We start from the raw sequence: 19922 nt of genomic DNA on the forward strand, positions 1-19922 counted from the left end.
TGTAGAGCTCTTCTGAAAGAGCTGATAACCACCTTGCCAGCTTGCTGGAACTTTCCATTAATACCCTCTGTCTGCAGTCTGGTGTAATCTCATCCCCACACCAGATTGGGCCAAAACTCTTCACCAAATACTTTTGGGAAGTGTCATCTCCAAGTTGCTCATCTGTTTCTGAGAAGGCGGCTAGGGAAAGAGGCTGCTTAGTCATTTAAAAATGACACAGTTCCCTCAGCTGCCTTATCTGAGAGATTCTCCACTCCTTTGTTGCGGGGAGGGGTGGGGAATGTTTTGAAATTTTCGGGGAAGTGATGCTCATGTGCAAGTGTGCTGTTTAGTAGCTCTGATAAAAAAATCTGCTGTTCACCAAGTGAAACTAGGAAGTCAAAATAGAAATTAGTGAGTAGAGGAGGATAAATGGGTTGGAGACCAGGACTGGGAACAATGTGGGAGCATACTTTATGGCAGTGGTGTTGATGAAAGGGTCTGTCCCAGGTGTGAAAGGCTATCCAGGCATCGTAGCTCTCTTCTGCTGTCACGTGGCCACCGTGAAACCCACAAGAGAATTAGGTGACATGCTACCTGCTGATGTTGGTCCTCACAGGAGAAAGCAGCTAGCTCTTGCTGTTCGCTCTGCTGTGTCCTACCTTTCCAGCCTGGGGAGACTTAGAGCTGCTCATAGTGGCTGTGGTGGTCACTGGTCAGCACTGCTGATCTTTGTGGGAATGGGCCATCAGCCCCACAGCAGAACTAGCTCTGTCTATGTGTGTTTGAAGAGCCTTCAGAAGCAGAGAGGCTGAGAGCTGACTGTGGACTGGAGGAGGCGTTTTGGCGAGCGCTGTTGGGAAGCTACATGGTCGAGTTGAAATGCTTCTGCGGAAGCTGCAGAAAGTTCTTGGAAGTCAGGAAATGCCACAACCAAAATTGCCTTACTTTTTACTTCAGTCCTCTTGTAGATCTGCATTACAGTGTGGTCTTTACATGGTCACAGACTGCGTTTTCCAGGATCCGTGCATGGGTGAAAGATGCCTGCTAGCTAACTTCGTTTATCCTGCTGTGTTGTGTGGCTATGTGCTCTTTTGTATCCCCATTCCCAAGACAAAATTAATTCATTTCCCCATGGGCTTCTCTGGGTTACTTATTGTTGTGATATCTGAGCACTTCACAAACAGTAATTTAGTTTTGCAGCCTCCTTTAGGGAGGGAAGACAGCAACCTTGTTCAGCATGGATTAAAGAGAATTTTTTAATAGAATTGGATTTTTATTTTCTTCAAGCAACCATTTATTTATGTTGTGGTCTGTTCAATGTAAAAATAGTAACAGTGTTTGCTGCCAGTGTGCCTGATCTCTGAACCGGGACTGGGGGACTCATCTGAGCCCGGAGCCAGCTCTGGCAGCCATGGGCTGGCCCACGGGTGCAGGGAGGATATCTCCTGCAGTTCAGCCTAGCTCAGTTATTTTTTAACTAAGCAGCTGGTTGAAAGCTGAAAAAACCACGAAAGACTGTTGTTAACTGTTAGGCTGTGAGGTTGATGGGCTGAGTGCTTTTTTGGGAGCATGTTTTGAACCACTGCAGGTGAAGATGGAGAGTTGAACTGCAGTCCCAGGTGCCTGGGGAGGGTCTGTAGCCAGGGGTGTGGGATGCCACCACGCCGGTGCCTGTGCTGTGAAAGGAAAGAGTGGCTTCTGCTTGGCTCTCTGAAATGGTCTCCAGCACAAAAGGGTTGTGGAGTGGGGGTCTTGAGTGAGGAGCATGTCCCCAGCAGAGAACGAGGTGGCCAAGCCTTGGAGAGGGATGGTTTTCTGGTACTTGACTTTCCTACATCAATGTTAGTTTAATGGGCATCCATATGTTTATGGGGAAGTGATCCGAATCCATGAAACTCTAGCCAGCGTGGCTGGCATAGTCAAAAAGTGCAAAATATGTTTCTGTTACCTACTGCTGAAGTTTTCCAGGTATTTAGATGAAATGTTCAAACCGAAAGTTGCAGTGCATACAGCTTTCCTGGAACAGGTAGTTTCTTCTTTTTTCCAACAATGTAAAGCAGAGAGAATGCACAGTTACTGCCTAGGATTCGTCTTCAGGAAACATCAGTATCTTTGTTGTCAGAGCATTATAGAAGAATGAGCTCCTTTGCAAATGAAGCATTGCTTCAGTCTAGACAGCTCTTTCTCCCAGGCCACGGATGGTCACACAGTTCTCTAGGCAGAGTTGGGTTTATTTGCCCTAAATTTTTACACCTTAAATTAGCCTCAGCCAAACCTTGTTCTTTAGAGCCCTATAGACTATGGAGAGAAGGAAATGCCTCTTGTGATCAATTAATTCCTGCCTCCTTACAAACCTAAGTTAGGATGGGTTAGCTTGTCTGAAGGTGCCTGCCTTTTTCTGGCTCTAGCAGAACCAAGGTAAGTGCTGTAACAGACAGCTTGTTGTATGAGTCTAAATATCCGCCCCCCACCCCCCCACCCTTAGTGTTTTCTCCCTTCCATGTAAATTTCTTTCTTTGGTCTGAAGCTAAATCCATCATAAACCTATCTTCTCTTACAAAGTGCTCTCCTCACTGAAGATGCTTTGTCCTCTAGGATTTCAGGCAGAACTGCATGGATTGAGACATTTAGTACTGTATTGGATGTGTTGTGTATTTCTAGAAAGCATTATCAAGGGTGATGCTGTGGCTTTGTTTCTACAGCCACAAGGAAGTGTGGTCCTTCTGCACAGCTCCTGGTCTTCTCCCTGGCTGCAGCCCACTGCCCACAAAGTGAGGTGGGAGCATGGGTCGGTCCATGTTTTGTGTACCTGAGCCCACTCCTGCCCATTTGCCCTCTCTGCTTTCCCAGGTTACCAGCAAAAGTATTTCCTTTCCATGGCTGCCTTGTTTTGTGTATTTTGCTGTGGCACTGACACTCTCATTTCTCTTTTCATTTCATTGACCTCTTATAAAGGGTTTTAACTTTAACCTATTGTTAATTTTGTCCCCTCTGAGTGTTTCTAAATGGGCTTAAGAAAAACAACACCTCCAGCCTCCAGAGACTCCCATTTCAGGCCATCTGCCCATGCTGCGAGTCAGCTTTGGTTTCCCATCTCCTTTGGCCCGCGCTGCCTACTCGGCCTGGCGTAATCCTGGTGTTGGGCAATCAGTGCCACGGGTCCGTGCTGAACAGCCGAAGTCTCTGTGTGGAAATGTCCTGGGCTGGCAGCTCGGGCAGACGGCTGAGCAGCAGCTGTTTAATCCCAGCAAAATGTCAGTCCATGTTAAAGAGGAAGGATGTATTTTTGTCCACACATCATGTAAACCCTGGGGAGAGGAACCTAGGGGTTACTGGACTTAGATCTGAGAGTGGGCATGAATTTCTGGTGCTGAGGCCAAGGCTCTGGCTTTGCTAAAATTACCAGGCTGTGGAAAGCCAATGTCTCCTGGTGGTAAAAGCTAATGAGTGTTATGCATGACTTGTTCATAATGCTTCTCTAAGCATTTAATACCTTTGCTAAAGCAAAACTCATTTGAGACAGCTCACTAATTCCAAAAAAGATTTCTCTGGTGAATCAGCCACCACTGGAACAGTTTAGCCACACCCTTTGTTCCCATATTTCTGTCCTTGCAAGCGGGTCTCGTGATGGAGCCCCAAGAAGATTCTGCTTCCATGTCTTCAGTGCTGGTGCTTTCCTGCAATATGTGTGTTAACATGCTTTATTTAGAAAGGGCAGCTTCAGTAATATCTGTGTGTGCCTATGTCTCTGCAAAACAGCTCCTTCCAAGGGTATTATGCAGTACAGGAGAGGCTGCCAGTTTTTTGTTCCTACTGTTTCTCTTTGTGTTTTATTATGCAGTTTTGATTAAAAGATGCTTACTTTTCACTGACTGCTAATGCTTTTTGTTCACTTAAGCTAGATGTTTTATATAGGTCAGTGGATTTTTTTGGTCTCATAAGGAAAGTACGGCTTCCAAACACAACTGTCGCCTGCAACAAAGCATGTTTGAAATTCTCAGAGATGTTTGTTTGGCTGTTTGGGTCACACTGGAGTATGGGACACCTCCTGTGGGTCTGCCATGTGCTGTCTTTCTGCTCCATCTCACTAGTCTCTCGTACCTCTGTAGCTGTGGGAGGTGCTGCTGGGATGTCTGCGGTACAAGCAAAGTGAGGTTTGCAGGGAGTAATAGTGGTATTCTTATTAATGCTGCTTATGTTACTAGGAAAAGAAATTTTGCCTCTGGGTGCAGCACCCGGTGCAGTGATCACTGGCCCCCTTCCAGTTCAGAGAACTGAGATGTGATGTAAACTCTCCCCCACCCTTCCTCCAGCATTATCTTTGTTGCAGACAGACTTTTTCCTCTGCTTTCCTTGAACTCTTCTGCTGAACTCACTGCACCGTTCTGTCTCATCTGTGCTCCTCTACCCCCTTCCTCAGCTTGTCTCCCTCCTTTCTCAGTGCAGGCCTATGTTAGACTCCTGTATCTAGTGAAAAACAAATCACTTTTGGCTCCAGCTGAGTCCCATTCCTCTCTCATCTTTTCCTTTCTCTCTTTACTTGCATTTGCTGTCTGGAGATGCTCTTCTCAGATCCCACCCTAGATCCTCTTGGTATTTTTCTGTGCAGTCCCTGGCAGTGCTCTGCAAAGCTGGAACAGCCTCTTTGGGGACAAAACTAGAAACACTTCATCCCTGCGCTCTTGGCACTTATCAGCGCTAGTCTCTTCCTTACACGTCCATCTTCACCACTTTGTCCAGCCCTGTCTGTACCCTGAGGATCTAGAGGACCTGCTACCAGTGGGGTTTCTCTGAGGTGCAGCTGCTGGCAGTGCCGTGATGTCATATTTGTGCATGTTGTGGCATGGCATTTCCCGTGGTGACACCAACCACAGAAACACCTGCTGCTGTGTAGGAAAGTGTCCTGGTGACCTGCAGCACTGCTTGGGTCAGTTCTTCTCCTGTCCATCATTTCTGGTGCTCCTGCAGCTCTTGTTTTCCTTGGGTCAGCCCAGTGCCCTGTTCTTTGTGGTGGCTGGAGCCAGGCTGAGTGCATTGGAAAGGCTCTCATGCCTGTTCAAGGAGAGATTCAGCTTGTTGAGGTTTGTGGAGCATTGAGGGCAGCCAGTTGTGCTGTGGGGAAAGGAGGATGAGGAGGGACAACTTTGCTCTGAACTGCTCTGCTTGCAGGGCTAGGGGTGTTTCTGGGTCTTGGCTTCCTGAACTCTGGGTACCCCATCAGAAAACATCCCTCCCCACCTTGGTAAAGGAAAGAGGACCATCCTGCTGGGGCTGCCTGTGGAGCTCAGTGGCCTGCAAGGAGGTTTTGGTGGGTGCCCGGAGAAGAGGTGTGACGGTCCCTCTTCTGAAGCTGTGTTTTTTTGACTCGACGTGTTTCTCAGGGCAGGGACAGGGCTAATCGTGTGGCTGTGAATCAAGGTCATGTTTTCCTTTCTGGCTTACGTAGCCAGGCACCAGGTCAGCAGTGAAAGGAAAACCAACAGGCGCCTGAGCAGCCACATGCTAAATTTGGTGGACAGAAAGGACACAGGATGTTTTGTAACACAGCTGATAGTCCTGTTGCTGCTGTGGCTTGCATCATACTGTAGCTGTGAAGCACATGGGGAGCTTTGTGGCAGGGTCAGCCGGTGAGATTGGCAGGTCATGCTGGTCCTGAATGGCGCTCACGAGAGCGGGTGGTCCAGCTGGGAGAGACCCGAGCACGTGCTGGCTGGAGACTGCTGGTTCTGTACTGTGCTGATCCTGCTTGGCATGGGACTGCCATTGGCTGGCACGAGAATGCTGCATGCAATGTGTTTTATGAAACGGGCTAATAGCTCACAGCCACGTACATTTTGCCACACAAGGTGAGCGAGCTGTAAAAGTCAATGAAAGCTTATTCTAAAACACCCATTTATAATGCCCCAGAAAGACTGTAAGGTCCTAAGCATTGCTGGGATGATCCCTCATCAGTCAATTCCCCTTGGTCCCAAGTGGCAGAATGCAGCCCAGCTCTGAGACATGCGGAATAGCAGGTGCTCGCATGGACTGTCTGGGAGACTGCTCTGTTGTACTTTGAGCTCTGTTCTTGGCTTCTAGAGGAGCTGATGATGTCCTGGTGTCTTTTTCTGCATGCCTTCCTCCTGCCTTCTGTCACCTGGGCTCACCCTAGTTTCATGGGCACTGCAACATCCAAAGATCAGATACTCATCATCCCATAGCCCTGCCGTGGGTCCAAGAAATGAGCTCCCTTCCACAGCCCTGCTGATCCCAGTAGAAAGAACATCTGGGAAAGCCTCAGGATCATGCTGGAGGACAAAGAAATATGGTTGTACCTGGAATAAATTCTTGTTGCACAAGCAGAGGGAGGTTGTTTCCAGCAGGGTGGTCTGGGACCCAGCTCATAGCCGAAGTGGGCAGCAAGCAGCCAGTTCTACCTTTTTCCCTTTAGTCTCACACGTGATTGCAGCATGGAAGCAATTGTTTTTGGACTTGGCCTGGAAGAAGACCAAGTTGTGCTTTTATTGCTTTCCCATGTTTACTTGATAGTTTTCCCTACAAAAATTGTTTAATCTGACTGACCACTTTTTGGATTGTTTGCAAGGTTTATTTTAAGTCCCGTATGCAGTGATGTGCTGCTGTGCCAGAAACACTGTGCCCTTAGGGTGGCTTATTGTATTCTTTTTTTTACTGTGTCAGTGCATATTGGCAAACTAAATCAACTGCTTCAAAAGGAAATTAATTTGCTTCCTGCCTTTACATGTTTGGCTCCCATCTTAGGGAGGAAGAAGGAGTTTCAAAGGTCACAAGGAATATAAATAGAGTAAGATGCAGTAAAATACCTATCTGCCTTCAGTTCCAGAGATTATTATTGTATGAGGGTCAAAAGTGACCCAAGATGTCCTCTTACAGGGGATGAGGTGCTCTGGGATTTCTGCTAGAGGGTTGTTGGTCCACCCGGGGTAATTCAGCATTTACCTGAGGCAGCACTGTGCTGGTTGGAGTGGGGGAAGCCAGGCACATGGCAAGGGATTCGAATGATGGGGCTTCCAATGCACTGTTTGTAGGAGCAGCTTTACTGCGTAGATGAGCTGCTATCCACCCTCACTTCCTCTTACGGTTGCTCAGGACTGCGTGTGTGGTCCTTATCTTCCCCACACAGCTCATCACCACTAATCTCCTCTGCAGAGCCACACAAGGGGTGACTTGCACGTCTGCCTCCCTTCTCCTAGCTCCTCCTGGCCAAACCACAGTTGTGGCTGCTCTGAAATTTCCTTCTGACTGTCTGGCCATCAAGTTGTGCTCAGAATGGCTTTAAAATGCTTCTAACTTGCCCTCTGTTATTGCAGGACTGTTGCTCTGTCCCCAGATCTGTCTTGTGCCCTTCAGCTCCCAGCTTGCTCTCTAGCTTCAGTTGTTCTTGCTCTGCTTGGGTCTTTCAGATGCTTCAGGTCACTTCTCTAAAATATCTTGCTTATCAGTCCTCCCACCTGAAATTCCTGGCCAGGCTCTTATCTATTGCTGCAGCATCTTCTCCTCCATTCTTGGCCAGCTCAGTGTCCTATCGCAGGTGACTGCAGACCGTGCTGCTGCTGTGGCTCCGACCACCCCAGCCACGTTGCTGTTCCTTGCCCAGATTTGCCACCTCCCCCTTCTCTTTCCCATTTCAACAAAAGTTGTCTGTGCTTCTCACCCTGTCCTCACCCCTCTGCTGTGTCTTGCTGTACATCCCTCACGTTAGACTCTCTCTGTAGTTAAATCTGCACTAACGTGTGCACCCTTCCATGTTCCCCTTCTGGGCCAGCACTTTCTGCTTGTCTTTCTGGCCAGCCATGTCCTTAGGCTACCTACCAGTGCTCTGTTTTGATCCACGTGGTCTCGTTAAGTTCTTGCGTACCTGCCACCACCCCTTCTGTATTGCTATTTAAACTGTGGTTTCCCCTGTAGGGAAGGAGATTTGTGTGCGTAGTTCTCAGATGGGTCCCTTTTCATGCTGCCTGTTCAAAAGTGGGCACCCTATTCCAAGTCTGGCAGTAGGATGTGCCTGCCTGGCCCTGGCTGCCTTGGGGATATTCCCTTCCCTGCTCTGACTGTGCCTTTTCTATCATGTTCTCCAATTTTTTTTTTTTTTTTGAGGAAAAAAAGTCCTAAATGAAACCAGTCATCCTTGTGCAGAAAAGGAGGAAGGATCCAGCAGCCCAGCATACAGAACCACTAGTAAAAATGTGGTGTAACAACTCTGGGTATTGGTAGGAACCACAGCTGCTTGCTGTTCTAAAAAAGGAAAGGAAAGGCTGAAAATAGCATAATCCCAGGAAAACTAGAACAATTGCTGTTGTCAAAGTCAAGTATCTAAAATGAACCCACACTGGAAGCAAGTTGGGACTCCTGAAAGTAGTGAACATTTAGAGATTGCCTGTTGAGGGAAATCTGCCTGCAACAGAGCTGCGTTCATTCTGTAACCTGCTAATTTTTGAGAGCTGCAAGATGGAAGTGCTTGCAAAGCCTCTTGGTAACACAGAGCAAAGTGCAGTAACCTCCACTGTGACAGATCACTTACTGCCTGGGAGGCAAGAAAGCAAGCCTGAAAATGGGAAGGACTATACTAGAATTGGCTCTGTCCTGGTCCTGGTAGATCTCTTCTGTGTGTAACGTGGTGGCCAGTGGCTGGCCACCAGCAGTGGAAAGGTCTTCGGCATTTTGCAGTTATGAAGGTGGAGTTTTCAGCAGCTGTGTCTGTATGATCAGGCCTCATCCCTTCATGGTCACTTGTGATCCACTGAGATCTGGGAGAAAGCAATGGGGGATCTTCCCCCAGCCAGCTGAGTTCTGTGTCTCTCCTCAGCTGACAGCTGCGCTGCTTTCTCTTTACAAATGGTCAAAGGCTTTCTCTGACACAGATGTGGATTGGGGCACAGGTTGTTCTGTAAAAGAAAATGGGTTTGTGTTACCTTCCTCTGCCAGGGCCAGCCCAACAGCATGGCCCCTTGGCTGCTGTCATGCTTTGTCTGCTCAGGTGCAAAACTTCCTGCTAGTTACTCACTTTCTTTTTGCTTTTCTTTTTTTTTTTTTTCCTCCAGTCTTGGTTTCTTAGTTGCTGAAGCGATATGCTTTTTTCCTCTCTCGCATCATCTCAGTGAAAATACTGGGTGCATGGATGTTTGCATTTCCCACTGATGGCCCTGGACTGCCACAGCTCGCTCAAGCCCGAAGGACAGTGCCCATACCCTTGAGAGCATTCCTTCTCCAGAGCTGTCTTGCACAGTCTCTCGGGTGGACCTGGGTATTTCAGATTTGATTTAAATCAGGAGCGAAACTCTAAAATGCCACGATTCTCCAAAAGGAACCAGAGGACTGATTTGGGACAGTTGCCCTTATGGCTTGGCCTGGCCACAGACCCCAATGCCCCAGTTTCCCATAGCCTCTACACCAGTTGCAGAGTCCTGGATATGTTTCTGTTGAAGCTCAATCCAAGACCTGTCAGACTTTTACTAAGCCAGGCTTTACTGAACTGGCCTTCCTCTGGCTGCTAGCTGCTGCCTGCTTCTTGCTACTCCAGTGAAGAGCCCAGGCAGCTCCTGTATTTACTGCTGCCTTGCCCTGCACATATTCTTCAGCTGTCTCTTCCCTTTCCCTTTTTGGTTGTTGAAAATATACTTGATGCTCTCTAGCTCTATTTTTGTGAAGGTTTATGTGAGTTAAATATATGCACCAGGTACGTATAGACTGCAGAGAGCATGTGAGAGCTTCCCAGTGTAGCAGTCCTGTTTTGCTAGCATGCTGTGTGCTGTGCGTGCCGCTGACTAATGCCCTTTCTCCCTTCCTTCTGGCAGTGGCTGAAGGATCCTGGTCCCCGCAATGAGAAGAGGACCCTTTTCTGTGACATGGTGTGTTTTCTGTTCATTACTCCCCTGGCGGCAATCTCTGGCTGGTTGTGTCTGCGCGGAGCCCAGGATCATTTGCAGTTCAACAGCCGACTGGAGGCCATCGGACTCATAGCACTAACTATAGCACTTTTCACAATCTACGTCCTTTGGACGCTGGTAAGTGTCTGCTGCCCAGGGCCTCATTTCTGTTCAAAAGGGGGATCAAAGTACTGGCTTGCACCGCATCAGTGCAGCCAGCCGTTTCTTACTCCCCTTGTGAGAAAACATAGGGCTCTTTCTCTCGAACATCCATTTAATTATCTTCTAATGGGAGCTGCTAAAGTTGTTGCTGAGAATGAGAAACCACATCCTGATCATCTACTTTCCAGACTGACATGGGAGCCGTGTTCCCTGGGGTGTCATGTACCTGGGCGCAGACATGCCCAAGGGTGGCTGGGGTTGGGTGGGAAGGTCTGGTGCTGGTGGCAGGCAGCAGTCCAGGTGTTGTGCGTGTTCCTATTTTTGGGAAGAAACACAAAATTCATACCCAGATGGTTTAGGGGAAAAATAAAATCTGGAAAATATTTGACCCCTAAATAATCTGCCCTCATGTCCCTCCGTGCTTTGTGCTGCCCAGCACAGGTTGGCCATGCCTGAAGGAGGTGCAGACTGGCCATTGGCAGTCTCTGTGGCCCACAACTAAACAAAGTCCTACACAGTATTTTTAAGATGTCAGTAGCACAGAAGGATGCGCGCAAGGAACACTCCGGCCCTGGGGAGACCTCTGACTTCTCTCACACACTGGGCTTTTGGACTTGAGCTCTGAGCCAAGACTGGGTAGCCAGCCTGTCCTGACCCACTGCTGCGGCTTTACAGCTGTGCTGCCGGGTTGGAGGCACTGGGGATTACTGGGAACCTGCACTTGACCCTGTCTGGGTGTTGAACTGATCTGTGCTGGGAAAGAGCTTCCTGCAGATGCCTCGCTTTGCATCTTTTTGGACATGCTGAATTAGGCAGCCAGGAGCTTGCAGCTTGGGGTGAGTCCCAAAGAGCAGGAAAGCAAATGTGAATTTGCTATGTTAGCACACCTGTGAGCGCTCCCAGCTGAGAGCCCAGAAGAGCAGCTGGACTGGGGGGCAGCTCCCTGCCCTGCTGCTCCCTGAGCCCTTGGGGCTCCCCAGGCCCCACTCTCTCCAAGGGCTCCCAGGCCGGGGACTTCCCATTCAGTTTCCCATCCTGCTGTTTCCCATTCAGTTCTTTCATGTTCTGTTGCTAGGTGGGTTTCTGGGTTTGGATCTTCATTTCAGCTCTCCTATTCAAAGCCGTGTTTGTGTGTGCTCATGCCCTGTCGATACCCTTTTCCAGCTGCTTGCTGGGAGGCACCATTTTGGGAAGGGAAGAAGTGCAGTTGCTGGAGGAGGAATAGTGGGACCCCAAAAAGCTGGCAGTTCTGCGGGCAGTGGAAATGCCACAGCTCATTTCCCTGCCATCTCATGCTCTGATCTCTCAGAGTAACAGCTTTCTCTGGGGTTAGGACATTCTTTGCAACTCTCCCACACAGATGCAGGTGCCAGTGGAGGGTGAGCTGATGCTGCAGCCTTTGCTCTGGGGGGGGGGTGCAAGAGTGCCTGATCAGTGTTTCTGTCAAAATATGCAGCAATTGCAGTGCACCAGCAGCTCTTGAGGAGTCTCCACTGCTGCATGTATGTGCTGCATAAGGTTGATTTCTGGCGAAAGCCAAGCTAAAATTTGAAACCTTAAGAGGAAGTGCTTCCATCTTCTCTGTCCCAGGACTGGTCTGGAGGAGCTGGAAATCTGAGGGAAATGGAAGAATGGGGTTTTTTTGTGAAATAATGAGTCCTGACTAAAATGGCTCTAGTTCTGCTGTGCTTCACATTTCCTTGAACAGAGAAGAGCATTAAGTGAAGCTCCTTTATTCACATTTACCGTATTCAACTGCAATTCTTCTGTGCAGCCATGGGCTGTGCAGCACAAAGGGCTGTTACATGAGTGGGTGGTGATGGCTGTAATCAGTGTGAGGATTGCAAGAGAAGCCGTGGCCAAGGTTGCAGCTCCTTCCTGTGGAGCTTTCCTTGAGGTTTGCACCATTACCTCCCCATTCATATGCTGTCGCTGAAGACTGCAAGATGCATTTGCTTCTTGTTTATCAGCAAACAACCTTATTCCCACAGTTGTCCCTCTAGAACAGGAAAGGGGAGTGCACAGATCAATGAGCTAATTATCTCAATGCCATGGCACAGTTCTCATAGCAGATGTCTGAGACCTATCCAAAAGTGATAGGAATACTGACTTTTCCTTGTCAGATACGCTTCTTGGTACTTCCTGCTTGCCAGCTAAATGTTTCCTGTACTTGTACAAAGTACGAAAGCTTGGTTTGATGAGTCACTGACTGGATTCCTTATTTGATTTTCTTGCTCACAATTTCTAGCAAAATAAATAGGAAGGAAATATATGCTGGTTTTACTCCTTCCTCAAGAAATTCTAGAAGAGTTTAATTTCAAAGCTAAGGAATCAGCAAGAGCTGTGAGAAAATCCGTAGTTGTGTTCATGATTGCAAAAGGACACAGCAAGGAGTCCAGCCTGCTGGGGAAGCACAGCTTGAAGCTCCCCCTTGCAGGTCTGCTCTGAAACTGCAGGGCCAGCTCATGCCTCTGGTTAGGTCCCCTCCAGCCTTTGCATCCTCTCCTGTCTTCCTCCGGGTGGACAAGTCTCCCAGGCTACAGTGTTGTCAGAAAAAATTAGTCCAACCTATGTCCTGTTGTTGCAGACCAAGGAGAGAAGGCTTTTGCAAAGGGCAGAGAAGATCCACCAGGATCTGTGAGATGGGAGGAGGCTGGTTGGATTCAGCCACTTGAGGCTGGTCCTGTTGAGAACCCCTCATTCTGCCCAGCCAAGGTGCTCACTTCAGCCCGTGGCTAGGGTGAAGGGGCGTGTTGTGATTCCTCCCTGCCACATCTCACTGGCCTGGTACTCAAACCCAGCTGAGCCAACTCTGTCCCTCTGTCCTGGTGCTGCCCAGAAAGCCCCTTTGGCTATGCCATGCTCAGCCTGGTGTTACCAGAAATTAATTGATTCCTCGTCAAAAGCTTGGGACACAGAGTGCCCCAAACCATTTCAGTGTCAGTGCTGTCTCCCTTGTCTGGGGGGTGCTGGTGGCTTGAGAAGGAATATGCAGAGAGCATGCAGAGGGCGGATGGGTGACTGCATCTCACTTGGCCCTCTACGGTCTTCGGCACTTGTGATGGGGGTTTGGTAACCAGACCGATGCATTATTGCCCACCAGGTTTCGTTCCGCTACCACTGCCAGCTGTACTCGGAGTGGCGAAGGACCAACCAGAAAGTCCGCTTGATGATCCCAGCCTCACGGAGCCCTCATCCCGTGCCCCACTCCCTCCTCTCCGCCAAGCTCATGAAGAAGACCGCGGATGAAACCACCGTCTGAGCTGTCCCTTGGCCGCTGCGCCACGTGGCTGCTGGGGTGAGGGCAGCCCTTCGCGGCTGGCAGAAGCAAAGAAGGTCGGGTGTCCCCGCATGCGCAGGAAACATGGCAACTGTGGAGGCACTAGGAAACAATTGTCCCACCTGAAGGGACTTTGCAGTCAGCACGTACTTTATACTATGGCAAACAGACAGATAATCAATGTCTGTCATGTGAAATGGCCCAAAAGAGCCAGATGGCAGAATACGCCTGTCTGCAGGGACACTTTCCTATAACTAAATACCATATGTGGAAAATATCTCCCTCTCTCTCTCTCTATATATATCTATATATAATATTATTTTTTAATGGCCATGCATATTGTGTTTCAGTCCTTTTGTGTTGATGTTCTAAGCTTCAGTATAGAAGCTGGCAGCCTGATCTCATTCAGAGGTTAAATCTATGCCTTTTCTCCAAATGAGCATATAAAGAACACTTTTCATCAACCGTTCTTGAAAGTCCCCTTCTCCTTTGCACTAAATTGGTTTTGATAATACTGCAGCAGCCTTTCCCATTACTCTTTGGTCTCTTTTGTGGTGTTTCTGTCCTTTCTGGAAAGTTGTGTGTTTTTAATAATTATTATAATCCCAGAAGGAGTAAAATGATGTGATACTGAATGGAGACATTTTGTATTGTAAAGTACTGTAATTTTGAGAATTTCAAAATAAGTTTCAAAACGAGAAAATCTTTTCCTGGGCAGACGTGATCTCACAAAATGCTTTCCTTGCAGATCCTGGCTCATCCCCAGGACTCGGATGCACTCAGCTCTTGGTATGTCTGGCAAAGGTAGATGGAGGATCTGAGGGCGGGAAGTGATGGCTCGTACTAGCTAAACCCACCATTGCCTTTTGCTTTTAAAAGATTCAGAAAGGAGCTTTCCTGACCCCAAAAGGTGAGAGTTGGAGTCTCTGTTTGCTGATGTCCTTTCACCATCTTGAGGCTGGACCTCTTGTAGTATCAGTTACACACATACCTTATGGGACAGGCCATACTCTGCAGCTGCTGGGCAGGACATAGGTGGTCTCGGCTGTTCTCTGTGTGCTTTATTTGCACATTCCTGGGCAGCAGCCGGAGGAGCTGCTGTGATTTGGTTCATGCCTGAAAGTGCTGCATACCTGTTACATCTCCTCTAGTGAAACACCCCAAGTTCGCTGGTTCACAGAGAACAGGCTCTGAGTCCCTTCTCCTGTGGGGCCGGCATTCTTCCTCTTCCTTCATCCACCTGATTTCCCAGCACAGCCAGCTAACGAGCTCCTCTGTCTTGGAGCGCCCAATCTGCCAAGGGTCTCCCTGAGTTTGGCTTTAGTCCTTGCCTCTCTACTGCCTCCCCACCCTGCCAGATGATGCCTGTGCTTGGGGCTATGCTTTCCTGAGCCCCATGAGTGGGGCAGGCCATAAGGATGCTGGTGTTGGTGCTGCCCTGCTGGGTGCTCCAGCGGTGTGTGTGGCTGCTTGGTGTGACCCTTGGCTCTCACTCCTGCAATGGTGAGGGTAGATAGCAGGGAGTAGGCAGGCTCCAAGTTGCCCGAGTCCTTGCAGTGGGTGGTGGTATCACACACTATGTCCCTCCGCTTCTTTGCTGAACCCAAGTGGATCGGTCCAGTGCCCTGCTAGATCGAGACCTGCAATTTCTTGAATTCAAAGCACCGCGTGCCATTCTTCCTTCTCTCTAGCTGCAAAGCAGGATGCTTTTCCTTATGTGTTCCCTGTTCCCTGACCCTAGGCTGGAAGTAGCTGGTGGCATGAGCAGCAGGGGCCAGTGTCCTATCTCTCCCAATAGGATTGCTCCAGCCCTGTGTCCTGGTTTGTGTCTGCTCTTCTCCTCCATCTCCTGTCTCGGATTTCTCATGCAACTCAGTGATATCCCAGCACATCTTGCAGCAGCCTGTCTCTGCCCAGCTGTGGGTCCCTGGGGGCTGGTCCGAGCTGGTCTCTGTTCTGAGCATGAGGGTCTCGTTTGATCATGGGGTGAATATCTTCTGCTACAGCCAGGCTGTGCTCCTCTGCTCCCTCCCTGCCAGCTTCCCTGCTTGTCTCTTCCCTTCTGCCACGTACCCATGGGCACCTTCCCTTTTCCCTGTTGTGCAGGGATGACTTGTCCCCAGGTGCTCCTGGAGGCTTGTAGTGCAGAGAGGCCTCTTCAGCCTAGCTGCAGTTACGGTCCCCGCACAGTAGCATCCTGCTTCAAATCAGCTTGTGCGGTGGAGCTCCCATGCAGGCACTGCCTCCCTCCACACACCCCTTCCCTTGGCAGTGAGAGCTGCACCACTGCTCTGTGCCTTGTCCTGGGTACGCCTTTCTTCAGCCCCTCCCCAACAAACCTTGTATCACCAGGACATTCCCAGTGAAGAAAAATTTGGGGATTTGGTTTAACCTTCCCAGCCCTGGCTGCCTCCCAGGAGCTTGGTCTTGCAACGTGTCTAGTTCTGGCAGGTAACGAAGGATGTGCGCTCCCACACCACGTTCCCCTAGTAAGGACTTAATGGAGCCAGTGTTTTGGTTAGGAAACCCACTGTTGATCCAAATATGCAACTGTGAAAGCCAGAAGTCCCTGCCTGGGGGCAACTGGGGCCCGGCCCTGTGCTGCTGTGCGGCCATGGCTTCACTCTCAGCTTCGTTGTCTTTATCGTAGTTGCCAATAATTGGAGTTGTCGCATGTGCCCCTGCAAAACCCAATAGCAACTCTTTGAGTTTTCTCCTCCTTCCCAGAGGAGACATTCAGCTCATGGATGTGGGAAATCAGTGTCTCTGACCCACCACGTTCCAGTGTCATGGGGAAACGGGCTGTGCAATTATGTAAATAAAAGTGAGACAAACTTTGGGCTGTTGTGTTGTTACTGGAGATGGAGGGCCTGAAGAGGCCAGGCTACCTCCCTGATAGTGAGCCCTGTGTGCTGGCTTCCTGGGGCACTGTGGGCAGCTTTCCTGACCTGCCCGTAGGAGAGCTAGCAGAAGGTTTCATATTTGGGCCGAAGCTGGACAAAACCCAGGGCTTCTTGTCATTTGTGGGCAGGTTTCTCTTGTCTGTGCACAGAAATCTCCCTAGCGTGGGCCAAGCAAGGAGGTGATGTCTGGGCCAAGGGCATCCTTCTGGCCTCTCCAGAGGGTGGGTGTGGGGCTGCACGGAGCGATCCCAGTGCTCCCTGTGCTGCAGCCCTGCAGTGGCTCCCGCCGCTGTCTGCTGGTGCTGCCCCAGTGAATTGCCTGACCGGAGTCTGCCCCGCAGCCGGCCGGTCCAGCCCAGCCCTTTGCTCCAGGGTGGTGGGAGACGCCGGGACTGTCTGCCAGGCTGTGCTCTTGTCCGAGCCCTGGCGATGCCTCCGGGTGCTGTGTCTGAGGCTGCAGTGTGTGAGAGCTGCCGGTGGCTGGAGAGGCTGATCCACGCTCCTGGGGCATGCTGCGCAGCTGGCGTGGAGAGCCATCCGGGGCCAGCATCGTGGTAGGGGCTGCAGTGTGGTGTGGAGCAGGATGCCTGCCCAGGGCTGGATCTGGCACCTCGGGGCAGAGACCCAGGCACCCATCGGTCCCTTTTCCATGGTGTGATGAGGAGCCCCAACACCTCCTGCGGTTCCCAGCCCTGCCCTTAGCCCCTGGCCATGGGGTGGGCATTGGACCTGTACTGCAGAGCCTGGTTAGAAAGGCTGCACTGCTTTTGAAGAGGTGGGGGGATGGAAATTGTTAAGCTGCATGTTAAAAGTGCCATTCAAGACACTGCAAAAACAATGTTCGAACATGTTTCCAAGGCCCTGGACAAGGCCTTAGCCTTGGGCAAGACCTTGGATGAGACCCATGTTTCCTGGACAAGCTGGTAAATCAAGAGGGCTCTGGGCTTGTTTATATTAAAAGAAAAAAAAGCTTTAAAAGAGAGTGCCATGTTCCTAAGGAGAAGGCTCACCCCAGTCCTTTAAAATAAAACTGTACTGCAACCAGCAATCTGCCCAGGACGAGGAGAAGAAAAAGCAGCAGCAGCAGCAGCCAGAACAGTGTAAAAGAAACAGAAAACCCAGAGAAAGAGGGCTCACCATTAGAAAAGGAGACACATTTTAACAGGGACCGCTTTCATTCACGGCTGCTCAGAAGAACGTACTGGATCTGAGCAGGATTTGTTTGAAGCATCTCTGACACAGACCAGTGTTGAGAAAAACCTGTTTATTGAGGTGCCTCCGCTGCCTGTCGCCGCAGCCTTTTCTACCGGCAACAGGGAGGCTCACGTAGGTCTGATCAACACCCTGCTCTACCTTTGCTGCCAGGACAGACCCCACCTTGGTGCCGACGGGACCGTGGGCTTTGTGAGTTACCCGCTGCCCTCCGTGTCCAGCCGCCGGCCGATGAGGCAGCGCATCGACTGCTGGCCCCATGCCTTCGCTTGGTCACAGCCGTGATGTGCGGTCCACGCAGGCCCTGGGTATGGGACAAAAACTCCTGGCTCAGCTTGTTTCCCTGAAACATGCTCCTTAGAGGACCCGTGTTAGTCTAGCCTTGCTTTTCAAGGACCTATGCGTTCCTGAAAGCTTCCTACCTGCAGCGGCACCAGAATGCAGAGATACCTCTTGCACAAGGAGAGAGCTGAATTTAAACTCCCACAAGTCTTCACGGTGCAATACTACATGGAATTGTTGTGTTTCTCACCAAAATGCTGTAATTATGCAACTCAGCTGCCGAAGAGTTGATTTGGGGGGGGGGGGGGGCACAGCAAAAAGGAACCCATTAAACCTTTTCTCACCCTCCAAAAAGCAAAATTCCAGTGAAGAGGATCCAGGGCACCAATCTGTTGAGAAACCCAGCTTTCCTCCTGTCTCACCCTGCCTGTGTCAGGGTGACTAAGCTGGCTTTCAGAAAGCAGTTTCCTCTTCTTGGTTGAGGTAGGTGTTCTTCACCACACAGGACAAGTCCTCTGGGGTGTTTCCATGACAAGGAGGGTGCTCTGTGCTTCAGAGAGGCCCCTCACATTTCAGGATTGGTTTTGGGACTCCGCAGGTGTGTGCTCATGGCTGGGATCTCTCCACAGGACCTGGGACTCTGGGTACCAGCCAGCTGGTCAGCACACAACTTGGAGGCCTCCTTGGCTCTTCTCCACAGAGATGTGAGGACCAGACCCCGTGGCTAGAATGGCATTAAAAGAAAAACTGGGCTAAGCTATGCACGTTTTCAACATCTGAGATTTACTCTCAGATTCCAGAAACCACAGCAATGAGGAATTGCAATTATTTTGCACAGGCTAAATGAGAAGAACAAGCTTTTCCATCTTATTCCAAGCCAGTATCAAACTAAGAGATAGTCTTTATATTTCAGGGTCACATGTGCTTCTCAGTTTCTTAGAGAGAGAAGGACAATAGGTGAGAGGGAAAAAAAAAAACCAACCCCTTGGAATAGGGTGCAATCTCCAGCTGCAATGTTACCTACCACCTCCATATAATCCTATGGAAAGAGAATAGAAATGCCCAAGTCTGCTTATTTCTGGGGTGCTTCTGCCCTGGACCCTCTTGGATAAAAAAAACCAAACCAAACAAGCAGAGGTGTCCTGGCTGGCAGCAAACAGACTCCCCTTCCTAAAAGTCGCAAGCAGCTTCACTGTCAGGAGTGGCCCCTGCCATCTGATGTGTCGCTACTTCATTTTTAAGAGCTTTCTCTCCTAAACTAGGCAGACACAGACTACGAACCTGTCACCTTCAGTTCCAGCTGGGCGTCTTCGTTTCTGATGCCACTTCAAACCAAGCAGGTGAAATCCCTCATCAGAGGGTCGGATGGCAGAACGTCTGGAACCCGCACGGCCCTGCTGGATGCGGCGCCTCAGCAGCTCCGTCCTGCCACGGCACCCTGGCGTCGGCTCCCCATCCCCTCACGGTAGCCACGCTTGAGTGGCGAGTGTGGCATCTGGAGCCAGGTCACTTCCAAGGGCCAAGCACTCGTCCCCAAGGAAAGGCAGCAGGGCAGCACTCCCCCCAGCAGTGAGGACTGAGGGGATCAGATCCCACACTGCCAACCCAGCTGGGGAACGGGACCAGAGGGGACTAAGAGAAGAGCGAAATATTTAATTAGAAGCAAACCTCCAAAGTGGGGTGCGTGCAATGTCTTTTCACAGATGCAACCCACGAGCTATGAGGAGGAACAGGAGGAGATGTTAGAGTGTGCAGGGCTGGACCCAGACGCTAGCAAGGAGGCACTGGCCACGATGGATTCGAGAGGGCCCGGCAGCGAAGTCCCTCACTGAGGGAGCCTGTGCCACCTCCTGCAGCATCTCGGCAGAGTTTTGCTCCTTTGTGGTTGTCCAGGGACTCACTCTGGCCTCCACACCATTATGGATTAATACAAAGAGCTCAATGTCTGACACAGAAAATATTGGCTGGGGGTGACGCTGGGAGAGTTTTGCTCATGCGCCTGCCCTGCCTTTAATGGAGAGGTGATAAACACTTTCAGTGAAGGGCTTTGGGCTCATTAATTCACTCACCCACCTGGTCTGCTGGGAGACCAGCGCGTGTAGACAAGTGGCCCATGCATCCGCGTGGCAGGGGAAGGAGCAGATGAAAGAGGCCAGGAAATCTGTTTAAATATCTTTAAATCCCTACAAAATGGCTATCAATGACATGCATGCTAAT

General features: G+C 50.1%; 1 protein-coding gene across 6 annotated transcripts in view; it reads left to right on the top strand.

Moving 5' to 3' along the window:
- Positions 1–16143, top strand: part of MARCHF2 (membrane associated ring-CH-type finger 2) — a 37652-nt gene extending 21509 nt beyond the window's left edge. For 5 of the 6 annotated variants that reach the window (XM_052802701.1, XM_052802699.1, XM_052802700.1 and 2 more), the window contains 2 exons: positions 9795–10004; positions 13132–16143. In XM_052802701.1, coding sequence (XP_052658661.1) covers positions 9795–10004; positions 13132–13290 — 369 coding nt within the window. In that variant the 3' untranslated portion in view covers positions 13291–16143. The remainder of the gene's footprint in view (positions 1–9794; positions 10005–13131) is intronic. The other variant, XR_008237338.1, reaches the window with a different exon arrangement.
- Positions 16144–19922: the final 3779 nt, after the last annotated feature.

Source organism: Harpia harpyja, chromosome 11 (assembly GCF_026419915.1).
Source record: "Harpia harpyja isolate bHarHar1 chromosome 11, bHarHar1 primary haplotype, whole genome shotgun sequence".
In the NCBI taxonomy this organism is placed as follows: Eukaryota; Metazoa; Chordata; class Aves; order Accipitriformes; family Accipitridae; genus Harpia; species Harpia harpyja.